We start from the raw sequence: 14,584 nt of genomic DNA on the forward strand, positions 1-14,584 counted from the left end.
GGCCGTCTTCTTATCACCAGTGTCGAGGTTGGGAGACTACTCTCTCCCGTCTTCGCATTGGCCATACTCGTCTTACTCATGGATATCTCATGGAGAGGCGTCTTGCTCCTCTCTGTGAGAATTGCCAAGCTCCATTATCAGTCAGCCACATTCTGTTGGACTGCCCACTTTATCAACGAGCACGCAGAATTTACCTCTGTCGTCGTCTTCGCCCCGCTGCTCTCTCTTTACCTTCCCTTCTCGCTGATGGACCCACCTTTCATCCGGACTCTCTCATTGACTTTTTGACAACGACTGACTTACTTCACAAATTCTGATACTTTCAGCCCTTTCTACTTGTATCTCTTGCTACCCTCTACCCCCGTACTATCCCCTGCCCCGCTGTTTTCTGTAACCTGCTGATCATCCCCCCTCCCTTCTGCCATCCAATTCCCTTGCTTCCTTCCCTACCCTGCAGCGCTGTATAGCCCTTGTGGCTTAGCGCTTCTTTTTGATTATAATAATAATAATAATAATAATCTTGGCAATTAGGTCATTTACTGCATCAGGGTGTTGTAGATGCTGGAAATGAATTGTTTGTGCTCATAAATAGGACAGTATTAAAATTCTTTTGACCATCCATTTCCCTGATGGAAAAACCTGCATTATGTTGACAGTGGTAATTGTAAAAATTTGTAATGGTTAATTGGAGCAAGCACATTATGTTGAACTGCTCACTTTAGTTGAGTAATGTCTCTATACTACAGTAATGTAGAAAGTTTAGCAGTTTACTTCTAAGCTGTTTTTGTAAGATGAAATTAGTGTTTCTGCAAGTAGAAAAAGAAGAAAAAATTCTTTAACATCTTTATTTCATTAAAACTCAGTTCATGCAATACATATATACATTTACACCATTAGGACTTGGGAGCTGAGCAATAGCCCCAGTTCTTTGTTCTTAACGTACATAAATGGGATAAAATGTCTGATAGTGACAGCACAGCAGTCTCTGCTACAGTATACTAACACACTTTTAACAAGTGTAACAGCTTGTACTATGAGTACAAAATTAATATTGCCTTGCATTTAATTATTCATACAAATTGTGACAACAGTTTTTTATCCACATAATTACACTAAATATGGGCACCCAATGAGAATTGCAATACGATCAGCATTATCGCAGGAGTACCACTTTTGTACTCGTGATCAAAGTTGAATATCGTGCAGCCAACTTGAACCCTCAAGGCTCAAATATACAGCTACAGATGAAAGCCATGTTCATAATTATAACAAACTATTATGACTTACAAAATCATAATAGCATGATTGCAAACAGGTGGGGCTCGAACCCTTGGCAGGCGAGTCCTGTGACTTGCAGGTCGGTGCGTAAACCACTCGGCCAGCTGACTCTAGTGGGATTCATCCAACTAAGTGTGTTTCTATTCACCATAGCCATGATGGTGTGGGATTCGTCTGTTAAAAAAAAAAAAAATATGCATTTGTGGTCAGAAAGAGGCCCACGCTATCCTCTCTATGGTGTGGAAATGTGCCTAGTTTGATGAATCTTATTAAAACCAGCTGGCCTGGTGGTTGGCATGCTAGCCTGTGAGTTCTGGAACTTGGCTGCCATGGGTTCAAGCTTCACCGATTCTGTGATTTTTATCAAACCATTACAGTACAGTAGTTATTCAGGAGTGCTTAATATTTCATGTTGCTTTAGGGGCTTAGTAAATTATGAACATGACAGGTATCACAGCTCAAGGACTCCCAAAAGTCTTTGCTATCAGCATGGCACTCCTTCTCACACTAAACTTCACAAAATTATGTACAGTACAAGAACATAAATGTGTGTACCATTCTTTTCACTGATTCATGAGCTACAGTGTATATGAACATAAATACAGTACATTTAAATTGAGCTTTTGATTCTGTTTTTGTAAGTAACTTTAAAAAAATCATTTGCATACAATGTGGCATTAATAATTACCTTTGTTGATGCACAATTACTTAAAATATAGTACAGTACTTCCTAACCTAGAATGATATCTTTATTGTACAATTTCAACCATTTACATTTTTATCACAATTTTAGCAACACCCAGGTTGACCAAAATCAATAGGAAAGTCTGGCCCCAGACAAGGTAAATGGGTCCTCAAAACCAGTCACAGGGAACATATTACATGTACATGCCAAATTTACATGATAGAAAAAGTTAAGTGCCTACTGTGCCCAACAGAAGTCATTGAATAATTGTTAGTACTTTTCTAATATTCTAATGATAACAAATTGAGCATCATGGCAAAATTTGTAATACAGTCAGAGTCATTTCCCAAATAAGGAAACATTCACTATCAATCACTCATTCAATAGCTAACCTGCCAAAAGTGTACAGATATCTTAATTCAAATGACTCTGAATAACAACATTCCCACCCATCTTTCAGAAATCTAGTTTTGCTAACCAGTTCCCCCAGAATCCCTTATGAAATATTACCTTACTTTAACATCATGTAAAATCCCAAAAATAACTTCTTCACTCATTCCAATCCAACACAGAGAGACAGACAGACACACACACACACAAACAGACAGCAACTGGATGCTGAAGCCCCTACCACTCACAAAATTTCACAATCCCTCTCCAACCCCTCTGTTTGCTTTATCCTTCCTTCCTTTCCCACCCTCCCAAACTCCAACCTTTGCACCTTCTCTAACAAATCTCTGAAAAGCACTGCCATCAGCAAAAAAGCAACTTTACAAGGTAGTTCATTCCCCATTCAGAGAAAGGGAGTACTGTACTGCACATCAAAGAGATATAAGACATTAATAACTGTTAACTAAAGATTAAGACATGTATTCCCAACTAACCAACACATCACAAAATACTTTGGTATATAAATCTCACTAGTAGATAGAACAAAATACTACCTTTCAGTCACAGAATTTACTAAATGTTACTCCATTATAATGACTAAGTGTGTAGTGTCAGTTGATAAAACAGATTTGTATTAATTGAGAAGATGAAATAAAGGGAAATAAAAATGAGATAAATCTGAGCTGGTCAGGAAGTAAGTGTTATGTTTAGTCATACTGCTCTGATAGGGTGAAACAAAGAAAACTTATCAAGAAGTCTTGTTGAATAATATTTTGCTTGTGTGAACTTTATAAAGTGCTATAGATGCAGCTGTAATGAGAGTTGTTAAGGCTGCACACAAGCCTTTCACCACCAGTCAAGAATACTTTAATCCCTAAAATTGTGATTCAGGAAAACTAACTGCATATACACAAAAACAAACACCTCAATGTATAATCCTTCAGGTGCTGTAGAGGAAAGCCCCTCAAGGTAGGTGCAGTGAAGCAAATATTTTAATCAGTGGTAAGTGCTAAACCCATAGAAGCCATGCCTCAAGTAATTGAACTTGCCCTTCCCTTCCTTAGATCAAACCTAAATGCCTCCTATTCCCTAGGCACAATATGAGTTCAGCACTCTTCCCCTTTGATTAAAATAAAAGTACAATAAAGAGCACAACACAAACTTTTAAACCCAATAACAGCACAGTATGAAGGCTAGTATTGAAAGGGCAGAGCACACATGAACTTCCCTACCCCATCACAGCAGCTGAGGTTGGTGTTGAAAATTGTGGTAGTGACAGGAGCTCAACATAATTAGGACAGATGTTGAGCCAGAAACTTGGGCCAACACTGACAATGTTATTATGCCTCTTCCCATTTGTTACTAACCACCTAATCCTTACCTGCTATGATAGTGTGTTGAGATACATAACTTGGTATTGTGTGTTCCTCTGTATGACTATAAAGCACACAGTTGAGAGGAACTAGTCTGTATCTTTGCTTGATCCTACTTCTTGGCAGTTCGCTTATTCCATTGTTTATATAGGTAAATTTTCTGTTATGTAAATTTTACTTCAAACATTAACACTTAAATTCTGCAACAAAATTAATATTAAACTGAGGTCTAGTGACCCCAGGTTCACACGGAAGCACTAGTACTGGGACATTTAACCAAGTGTTAGAGTAAAGATGATACCCAGTTTGACTGCCTTTGTCTTTTCTTATGGTAACATTAAAACAACTGTACACCATTCAATTTTTTACAATATTACAGTATTACTAAATGAATCAGATCCTGTAAATACTAGTGATTCTAATAATTTTTGCAGTATCAATTTGTAGTAATTTGTTTCTTCTTCCAACAGCAGTCTCAGAAGGGAGAAGGGCAATGGGAATGTCTTTTTCCTGGAGATAAAATTAATTTTTATTCCTATATTTAATATTTTTCTGCAGGAAAATACCCAAATGGTTCAAAAGATAATATGTTGAGATGTACAAAGTAACATTTATGATGCTGATAGCAACATCAGCAGCACTTCTGGTAAGAAAATGACTATGAAAGTGATTTTTTTTTTTTTTTTTGGGGGGGGGGGGGAGTTACCTTGTCTTGGTAGGAGATGGCCACTGAGACCAATGTATGTATGTATGTATGCATATATGTATATATGTATATAAAGAAGGTTTTGTGGGCGAGGGGCTTGGACTTCCAGCAAGCGTGCATGAGCGTGTTAGATAGGAGTGAATGGAGACGAATGATACTTGGGACCTGACGATCTGTTGGAGTGTGAGCAGGGTAATATTTAGTGAAGGGATTCAGGGAAACCGGTTATTTTCATATAGTCGGACTTGAGTCCTGGAAATGGGAAGTACAATGCCTGCACTTTAAAGGAGGGGTTTGGGATATTGGCAGTTTGGAAGGATATGTTGTGTATCTTTATATGTATATGCTTCTAAACTGTTGTATTCTGAGCACCTCTGCAAAAACAGTGATAATGTGTGAGTGTGGTAAACCATACCCCCGGCCGGGATTGAACCCGCGGTCATAGAGTCTCAAAACTCCAGCCCGTCGCGTTAGCCACTAGACCAGCTAGCCACAATAAGATTCATCCAACTAGGTATATTTCTACACCATACGATTTCTTGAGTCATGTGAGTGTGGTGAAAGTGTTGAATGATGATGAAAGTATTTTCTTTTTGGGGATTTTCTTTCTTTTTTGGGTCATCCTGCCTCGGTGGGAGACGGACGACTTGTTGAAAAAAAAAAATATATATATATATTTAATTTAATTATTTATTTATTTTCTACCAAGGCAAGTTCACCCAAAAAGGGAAACACATTCATCACCATTCACTAAATCTGTCTTGCCAGAAGTGTGCTGACATCGCAATCAGCTTACCCCCAACTTTAATATCACTATCACTTCTTCAGAGTGCAGGTACAGTGGTACCTTGGGTTACGAACTTAATTCATTCCAGGAGGCTGTTTGAGTGTTGATACCGAACGAATTTGTTTCCATAAAGAATAATGTATATTAGATTAATCTGTTTCAGACCCCCAAAAATACACTTACATAATTGTTCAAGCTGGGAGCTGTTCGTGTGCCGAGGTACCACTGTATTGTCTGTTCCACCTCCAGGACTTGAGTCTGGCTAACTAGGTCCTTTTGCATACAGGAAAGGGAGAAAAGATAATGTAAGAATTATGGGGGAAGGGGGAATAAGCCTGTTGATTATAACAGTTAAAGTTTATGATAAAATTATTATTGAAAGGGTTAGGGCCAGGGTAATACAAAGTAAGATTGCAGAGGAATAGGGAAGACTTAGAAAGGGTAGAGAATATGTAGAACAAGTGTTTATATTTAAACATGTAAATGAGCAGTACTAAGACAAAGGTAAGGACCCATTTGTTTTATCTATGGATTAAGAAAAGGCATATGATAGGGTAGATATGAAAGCCATGTAGCAGTTGTTGCAAATGTATGGAATAAGTTACTGAATGCAGTTAAGAGTTCCATGCAATAAGTGAGGCTCAGGTTAGAGTATGTATGAGGGAGAGGGACTTTCCCAGTGAAAGTAGGACTTACACAGGCATGTGTAACATCATATGTGTGTAGATAGGACTGTGAAAGTAAATGCTAAGGTGTTGGGAAGTGGTGTGGGACTGAAAGATGCTGGATCTGATACAAAGCAGAAGTTATCCCAGTTGCTCTTTACTGATGACAGTTCTTTTAGGTGATTCTGAAAAATTACAAAGGATGATGGATAAATTTGAGACTGCATGTAAAAGGAGGGCATTAAAAGTGAATGTAGAAAAGAGCAAGGTGATGAGAGAAACAAAAAATCTAGGCAATGACAGACTGAATATCAGACTGGAGGGAAGTAAAGATGAAGTGGATGTATTTACATATTTGGGAGTAGGCATGTCAGCAGATGGGCCTGTGAAAGATGAAATGAGCCATAAAATTGATAAGGGAAAAAAGTGGGCAGTGTGTTGAAGTCTGTGGAAAAAAAAAAGTTTATATATTGAGTTTTAAATGCTGCAGCAAAAGAGACTAGAGATGTCATGTTTGTTAGGAATGTGTGCTGTTAATATCATGCAGAGAATTCAGTGTGTGGAAAGGTAAAGACAATGTGGGGTGAGCAAGAGTATAATTTGGAGAGCTAAGGAGTGGTTGTTGACAGTTTTGGGCATGTAGAAAGCATGGTCAGGGACAGGTTGACAGTATATACATCTGCATTAGAAGGGGGAGTACAAGAGGCTAGTGGGCTTGCGAAAGCATGTTAGATTAAAGTGAATGGAAACAAATTATTTTTAATGGATGTGTTGAAGTGCAAGCAGGAATAGCATCAGAAGTTCTATACTGGAGAAGATTAGGAGTGGCTATCTGGTTGGAAGAGGATGCTAGGAGACTTGTTTTAAAGCAGCAGCATTATTACTATTTTTATTTGGGAGCTGAGGGAAATATTTTTAAGGGGGCTGTAGCCCCTTAAGCCCCCCCCCCCCCCAAATTCAGGGAAACTGCTTAGCAGGACTTGAATCCAGGAACTAGGGAAGGTAGTGCCTGTACTTTAAAGGAGGGTTGGTGATGTCAGCACACTTCTGGAATGATGATGATTGAATGAATGTTGGTAAACGTTTTCTTCTTTGGGTTACTCTGCCTTGGCAGGAAATAGCCGTTTAAAAAATATGTAATTTTTTTTTTTAATGGCTATCTCCAGCCAAGACAGGGTGACCAAAAGAAGAAAATGCATTCACCAATATTCACTAAATTGCACTTTTCCAGAGGTGTGCTGACATCACAATCAGAATACCCCTCTGTCTGTAACATCTGCACTCCTTTAAAGTACAGGCACTGCCCTTCCTGCCTCCAGGACTCAAGTCCAGAGACAGTGTTAGGTAGCAATACGTATATGCATGCTTAACAATTCACAAACAGGCAAAATTATTTACACACATTATCTCTTAGTCTCCAGCAGAATTTGAACCTGCACGCTCTGCATCAAAGTATACAATATCATAGCCCCTCCCTCCAACCTATCCTAATATGACCTTTACCCCACCTTCCCTCCACTACAATTTGTGCACTCTCCAAGTCAACTTATTTTGTTCCATTTATAAATGTTAAATATCCCTCCTTAGCCCTCTAGATAATAACCCTGCACTTCCTTCTAATCTCGTTTTTGTAATAAAAATTTAGCAAAATAATGACGTCAAACTAAAATAAGCCCCTGTGGCCACTTTAAAGTATTTTCCAACATGAAAAGGACCTAGATATTAGGTGTTACTGCTAACTAGAACATGGATACAATGTAACATGTTACCGTAGATGCTTACTGCTGCTTTATGTCTAAAAGATTTTCTTAATGGTTATCTTAACCATCACAATGAGATGTAAATACTATACCAACCTACTATGCAATGTCACAAATGGCATAGAGTATCTGATTTCAGTGTCCTAAGAAAAGAAGTCACATTTTTTCATCTTCTCAGATTAATAATTAATAACCAAAATATAAATCAGTATCTACTGATATACGGTAGTACGTACTTCTTATACAAGAACTTAGACTATTTCAACTATGATGGTGAAACCCCAATCATTGAGGCAATGCAAGTGGATAAGTCTTTCAAATTTGGCAATACTGTATAGTATATGCTATCCTTAAATTTAACAAAATAATAAATATTTATGATCCTTCATGCTAAAACACAGGAAGCACCATTTTATGCAGTTATGTATGGCATACACTGACAATCCAGGAAAGAGCAAGCAAATTTATCCAAAATTAATTAACACAGCTCATCTTTCCATTTGACCCTTTAGCATATTATTTACATACTGCATTGCAATTATGGCCAATATGGCCCACTTGTTTCTGTCTTTCTGTGCTTCAGACAATTTTGTGATCTGGAGGTAAATTTAGAAATAACATTAATTATATACATGGAATAAAATACAAGTGAAAATTTAAATATTTAACTTTTCTTAAAATTAACACAGTAGTGTAGACCCAAATTAAAAATTTAAAGATAAAACATTGGGTGCTTGGTCAAAATTTTATATTAGTAATTTTGCCAAACACAATACACAGTCACACCTCATACATCCAGGATACAATACCACATAACCAGGGACACTAGTAAATCTATGCTACTGGCTCTACCCATTGCTACTTTAACAAATCTTGTGATTTGAAGTTATGTGGCATCAGTTCTTTGTGTTGCTTCTTGAAATCCTCCAGCATAGTGGCATACTCCTGCAGCCCACTTTACCTGTTGTGCATACATTTACTGATAAGTGAAACTCGTGTTTTAGCTATTTTTCCAAGCATTTCACCCTAATTATATAAAATTGTCTAGCCAGGAATGTAAATTTATACCTCTTTCGCATGTTCCAATTTGAGCAAGCAATTTTCTCTGTATTGCCGTTCAGTTCTACTTGATTTATCGTGCTACAGAAATTTAATATTTGTTATTCTTGATTATGTTAGGTTAATGCAAAATAAACCTTATTCACATAACTCATAATAACAGAAAAATACAGGTGGCGTACATCTAGCAGGATGTATTGTTCTACCCTACAGCATTTGCTTTCTTAATGTTAAAATATTGGAGTATGGATTGGCTTGTGACTATGAGGAAAATAATCAGCCTGACAGATTTCTCATCATATTTAGCAGAGCTCAAACAGCACTTTCAATAAAGCCAACTCGTCTCCAATTACCAGACTAGAAGAATGTTCATTATATTCTCCATAAATATGTAAATCCTAGGTAGTAGGTTGGTAGACAGCAACCGCCGAGGGAGGTACTACCGTCCTGCCAAGTGAGTGTAAAACCAAAGCCTGTAATTGTTTTACATGATGGTAGGATTGCTGGTGTCTTTTTTTTTGTCTCGTACACATGCAAGATTTCAGGTACGTCTTGCTACTTCTACTTAGGTCACACTACACATACATGTACAAGCATATATATACACACCCCTCTGGGTTTTCTTCTATTTTCTTTCTAGTTCTTGTTCTTATTTATTTCCTCTTACCTCCATGGGGAAGTGGAACAGAATTCTTCCTCCGTAAGCCATGCGTGTTGTAAGAGGCGACTAAAATGCCGGGAGCAAGGGGCTAGTAACCCCTTCTCCTGTATATATTACTAAATGTAAAAGGAGAAACTTTCGTTTTTCCTTTTGGGCCTCCCCGCCTCGGTGGGATATGGCTGGTGTGTTGAAAGAAGGAAAATATGCAAATGCAATTTGTCAAGATTTAGTCAGTAATAGCCACCATGCCTGAGAATCACCACAACTGCACAGGAGTAAAACACTGAAGATGAAATGACCTACTATTTCAGGAAAAACCCAAGTGCTCCCCAGAGACATAGAGGAAGATGGTGAGAGAGAATTGCTGTCATTTCCCCATGCTGAATAGCTGGTTACAGCTTTCCCCAGATTCACTGGCATTAAGTAAGGTAACAGTATCTGAAATAGGATTCATCTGGAGACAGCAGTTAACACTATACAATTTCCCATTTTTTATTAATATCTATTTGTTGCTTCAGGATTATTATAATCATAATTAAGTGCTAAATGCACATGGGTCATACAGTACTGCATTATTATAATAAAAAGAGCACTAAACCTACAAGGGTCATACAACACAGAAGGGCAGGGAAGAGTGCAGAGGCATTGGGTAGCAAGAGGGAGAGGGATTATTATTAGGTTATGTAGTGCAGCGAGTAGCAAGAGATTGAGGTAGAAATGGCTGTGAGGAGTGCTAGAGGCATCGTCATCAAAGTTTGTGCAGTAAATCAAATGCTGTCAAAAAGTCAACGAGAGAGTCTTGGTTAAAAGAGGGTCCATCGGCAAGAAAGGAAGATAAAGTAAAGTAAGGGCATTAGAGCACTGACAACATCAGCGGTAAATTCTGTATGCTCGTTGATAAAGTCGGCAGTCCAACAGAATATGGAACCTGACAATTCTCAAGACTGGAACAGGGCGCCTCAATACTCATGACGAGAAGATGGCCAGAAACCTATACTTGGTTTAATAGAAATAAATTTATGTAGCAGACAAGACCAACGGTTGCGAAGGTGGGTAGAAATCCCAGCAAAATTACAGTACTGCAATGTTGCTTCAGTAGCAGAGCTTAGCTCTTGGTTTTCAACTTCAGTATTTTGGTATGTTAAACATTTTTAATTTCCAGCGGTAGATCTTGCTACCTCTTGAATCCTATTACAGTTCTGACATTAACCCTGAGGCTGTGCATGACAACAGAATGCAAGTAACCAAAATGTGCATGACATACTAGTACACATCACTCTTGTGCTTTCAAATATGCCACCTGCTGCTATTTTAGGTCTCAGCTCAACTGCTTCATGGGGAATGCTGCCTCAATAACACATGTAAACAGCAAAAACCAGGACCTGTTGTGCTACCACCAGCTTCCCTGCCAGTAAACACTGTGCAACAATTTCATGATAATTCAGTAAATAGTAAAAAAAAAAAAAATCACACTATGTAGATTTAATCTAGGATAACCCAATAAAATCAAACAATGTAGTAACTTATTTCCATATTTTGAGTATTACATCTTGAAATGACTGAAATATTTTAAGTATTCCTTGTACATAGTACATACAGCCTCTCCTCACTTAATGACTGAGTTTTGGGCCTAAGACCACGTCGGTAAACGAATTCATAGCTAAGTAAGGAGCATACTATAATAGTGGCGAGTTTGTGTCGACTATTTTTGATATTGTTTTAATGTCACTTTTGCACCATTCATAACATTTTTAAATGTCTGTACAGTAGCGTACTGTATGTTGTATTAAACAGAATAGAGGAAATCAGCTTTAACATACATTATTTAGGTATGCATACTGGTCAGAGCCTGTCATAAGTCAGAGTCATCGGTAAACGAGTATGTCGCTAAGTGAGGAGGCTGTATATTGCAAGTACAGTATTCCTTGTACATATTTACAAATATATACTGTATATTCCAAGAGTAGTAGTGTCAGTTAACATTAACCCATGTTTGAATGTTAAAATACCTTTAAGCACATCTGTACTTTAGTGCCTAGTTATGATTATAATAATAATTTAAGCACATCTAACAAACTAGTGTACATAGTATTACACATTAAAAGTAATTAAAAACTGAAAAATTATCATAATTTAGCATCAAAAATTTTAAAACAAATACCGCTGGTGCATTTACGGCACTGTTAACGAGTGATCAGATCCCACTCATTTTAGTGTTATTCAATTCATAAAAAATGCACTCTTTCATTCCATACATTATTTTTTTTTTTCTCAAAATCTTCCAGGTATGCCACGCCACGGTTTAGGAGTTAAACATTACCGGGTTGAATAATTATGCTCAGCTATGCTACTGTCACTCCTTGTCCAAAATAAAAGAAAGCTCCTGGTCCCAATGATTCTGGATAAACGAGGTGCAACTATACTGAAAATGAGGACTCTTACAAATCTGTAAACACAAGTACAGTATCACAAATATTTGGATGAGTATATTAAATGGTTTTGCTCAAAGACTGAGCATACAAAGAAATAATGCTAATAAGATTAATAGCAGCAATATGAGTATTTTGTACCTGCAGCTTCACAAACTTCCAACACAAAAACAAAATATCTGGCAGTATAGTACAATCTGCCACTTGCAACACACATAAAAAAATAAATTTCTAAAAGGTGTCCATATAACTATCATCCAATTGATTTTACTAATCCACCATTAAAAGATTCAACACTGATACACAATATGTGAAGCGAGTGAGTAATTATTTTCGTACGTAGGATTACTTCACTTAAACAGATTACATCTACATCTGTTACATATATATATATATATATATATAGTTCAGTATATGGAATTGTCTTCTCTTTCCTGGATCACTGATAAAGAAAAAATACAGACATTTTCTCTTGTATGTAAAAGTTGAATGACACTGTCATATATTAATACAAAATTACTCCCTTGCTATAACAGTGCTGTGAACAATATTACCTACACAAGTAAGACCCTCCCTTCCCTCTCCCTTTTCCCCACAATCTGGACAGCCTTTATTACAATGGCACAAAATTTCTTTACACATCGTAATAGAATCTGAAGTTCTAATCGATTCCCCTAGTTAGAGAACTCTCGAGTATGATTTCAAATTCATTAAGAGCAGACAAAACATTAATTAGGTCCCGCACAAGCTGTGGATCTCTAAGGAAGGATGACTCGTCATACATGTGACTTGTGATTGGAGATCTTTGTAGAGGTAACAATATGCGTGGTAAAAGGTGGGATCTGGAAAAATAATTATAATTAATAGTCATGCTGTATACAGCTTTAAAAATTCCATACTGTACTGGAAGGCATCCAAAAAAATCCCAATGCATTACATTTTTATAAGTTCTAAATATTTGTTTTGCCATACAAAATTTGTGTTGTATTGAAATTAGTAGGGCAGCTTATGTGTGGTGCTAAAGACTACATTGTGGATACTCTTTGTTTTTAATACATCAGCAGCCTTTTATATGGCAATATTTTGGCATTTAAATTTTTGAAGTCATAGATATTCAAGAAGTTGCTGCCTTGTAACTAAACAAATACAATGGTGACCATTCTGAAAACTGGCAATTTCAGAAATATTTTCACTATCTTTTCATTATTATATGGAATTGTTATAATACAAGAATTCTAAACATTTTGCATAATAATTTGAGTTCTTGTTCCTTGTGAAAGGATCAGGACTCAGTTTAGCAGATTAATAACAAAAATATTCATCAAACTTGAACTCACACGGCCCAATCCCAATCAATAACCGGTTTCAAAATAACGGACTTGATGTATGTTAAAATTAAATTTCCAAAAATATACAATTGTTACAAATTTTGTGGGAAGCCCCTGGTTATGCAAAGCATATCAGGGTGACTAAATTAAAATTTAAAGCCAATGTACTCGACACTGTATAACTGAAGTACAGAATATTTGAATGTTAAGTTCAATATATATATGAATATGAGGGGTAGTGCTTGCACTCTGAAGGAGGGGGGATAGGGATGCTACAGGTGAAAAGCCATCTGAATTGCATTACATATCATAATCAATCAAAACGCAGTGGTACCTTGACTTAAGAGTTTAATTCATTCCATGACCCAGCTCATAACTCAATCTGTTCGTATATCAAATCAACTTTCCTCACTGAAATTAACTGAAATGCCATTAATCCATTCCAGCGGAATTCCTGGCTCTCGGGAGGCAGCAGAAAATATTTCCATATAACGCTACGGCTTATCTATCAAAATTGATCTAATATGACATAATAAACAATATAAATAACATAGAAACATGATATATACTCTAGAATGAATAAAATATGTCATTATGTGATGAGTGGTGGCGGCCACTCCCAAGGTAAAAATAATTATCGCTCTGACCGTATCTTCCCATTTTTTGCCCTTCTAAGGTCTTATTATAAGAGAAAACAGCGTTTGTGAGGCTAACTGCACTAGATCACTAGTTTCATAAGGAAAACACCGAAACAAAGGCAATTTTCTTGGAATTTTTTTTTTTCCCAGAGTCGGGAGACTGGCCTACATCTTGGGTGAATATCTTGGAAGTAAATGCCTCGTGCCTTCTTGCAGAGAAGGCACGAGGCACAAAGTACATACTATGCTTGTACTGTCTTGCCAAGTCGACTACACACACACACACCTCACTCGTGTTTTTCTATGATTTCATGCTTTAATTCAATGGACAGCATCCTCTCCTCAGCACTGTCCTTTGCAGTTACTTTCTTAGGACCCACGGTTAGAAAAAAGGAATTTGGCAAAATAACTGCACAAAACGCAAGCACAGCACGAGATGCTTCCATGGCGAGGTAACCACGTACGATGTTGTGGCAGTCCCTGCGCCAAATAGTGGCGGCATATCTGAAGCTCGTTCGTAACTCAGAAAACTCGTAAGTCAAGGTACCACTGTACATAGCATACTCTATTTTCCTTGTACAATGCTAATGCTGTAAAGTGGACAGGAAAAGAAAGATTTTATTCAGTTTAGAGGTACTAAAATGCATTTTTTAAATTGTTAAATACATCAGTCTACCAAAGATATATAAAAAAAATTGACACTGGACTCTCAGGTGATCTTGGGCTTACTATCCTCTACAAGGAGAAAATAGTAAATACAATAATTTATATCTTATTTGGACTATTACAGTGGAACACTTTCATTATTTTGGGTAGTAGCAGTAA

At 37.1% G+C, this 14,584-nt stretch overlaps 1 protein-coding gene across 3 annotated transcripts in view; it reads right to left on the minus strand.

Annotated features, from left to right (window-relative positions):
* Window positions 1–830: 830 nt before the first annotated feature.
* pns (DENN domain containing pinstripe) overlaps window positions 831–14,584 on the minus strand; it is a 168,431-nt gene continuing 154,677 nt past the window's right edge. For all 3 annotated transcript variants that reach the window (XM_053786015.2, XM_053786013.2, XM_053786014.2), the window contains one exon: window positions 831–12,635. In XM_053786015.2, the coding sequence (XP_053641990.1) occupies window positions 12,455–12,635 (181 nt within the window). In that variant the 3' untranslated portion in view covers window positions 831–12,454. The remainder of the gene's footprint in view (window positions 12,636–14,584) is intronic.

This window comes from Cherax quadricarinatus, chromosome 50 (genome assembly GCF_038502225.1).
Source record: "Cherax quadricarinatus isolate ZL_2023a chromosome 50, ASM3850222v1, whole genome shotgun sequence".
Taxonomy (NCBI): domain Eukaryota; kingdom Metazoa; phylum Arthropoda; class Malacostraca; order Decapoda; family Parastacidae; genus Cherax; species Cherax quadricarinatus.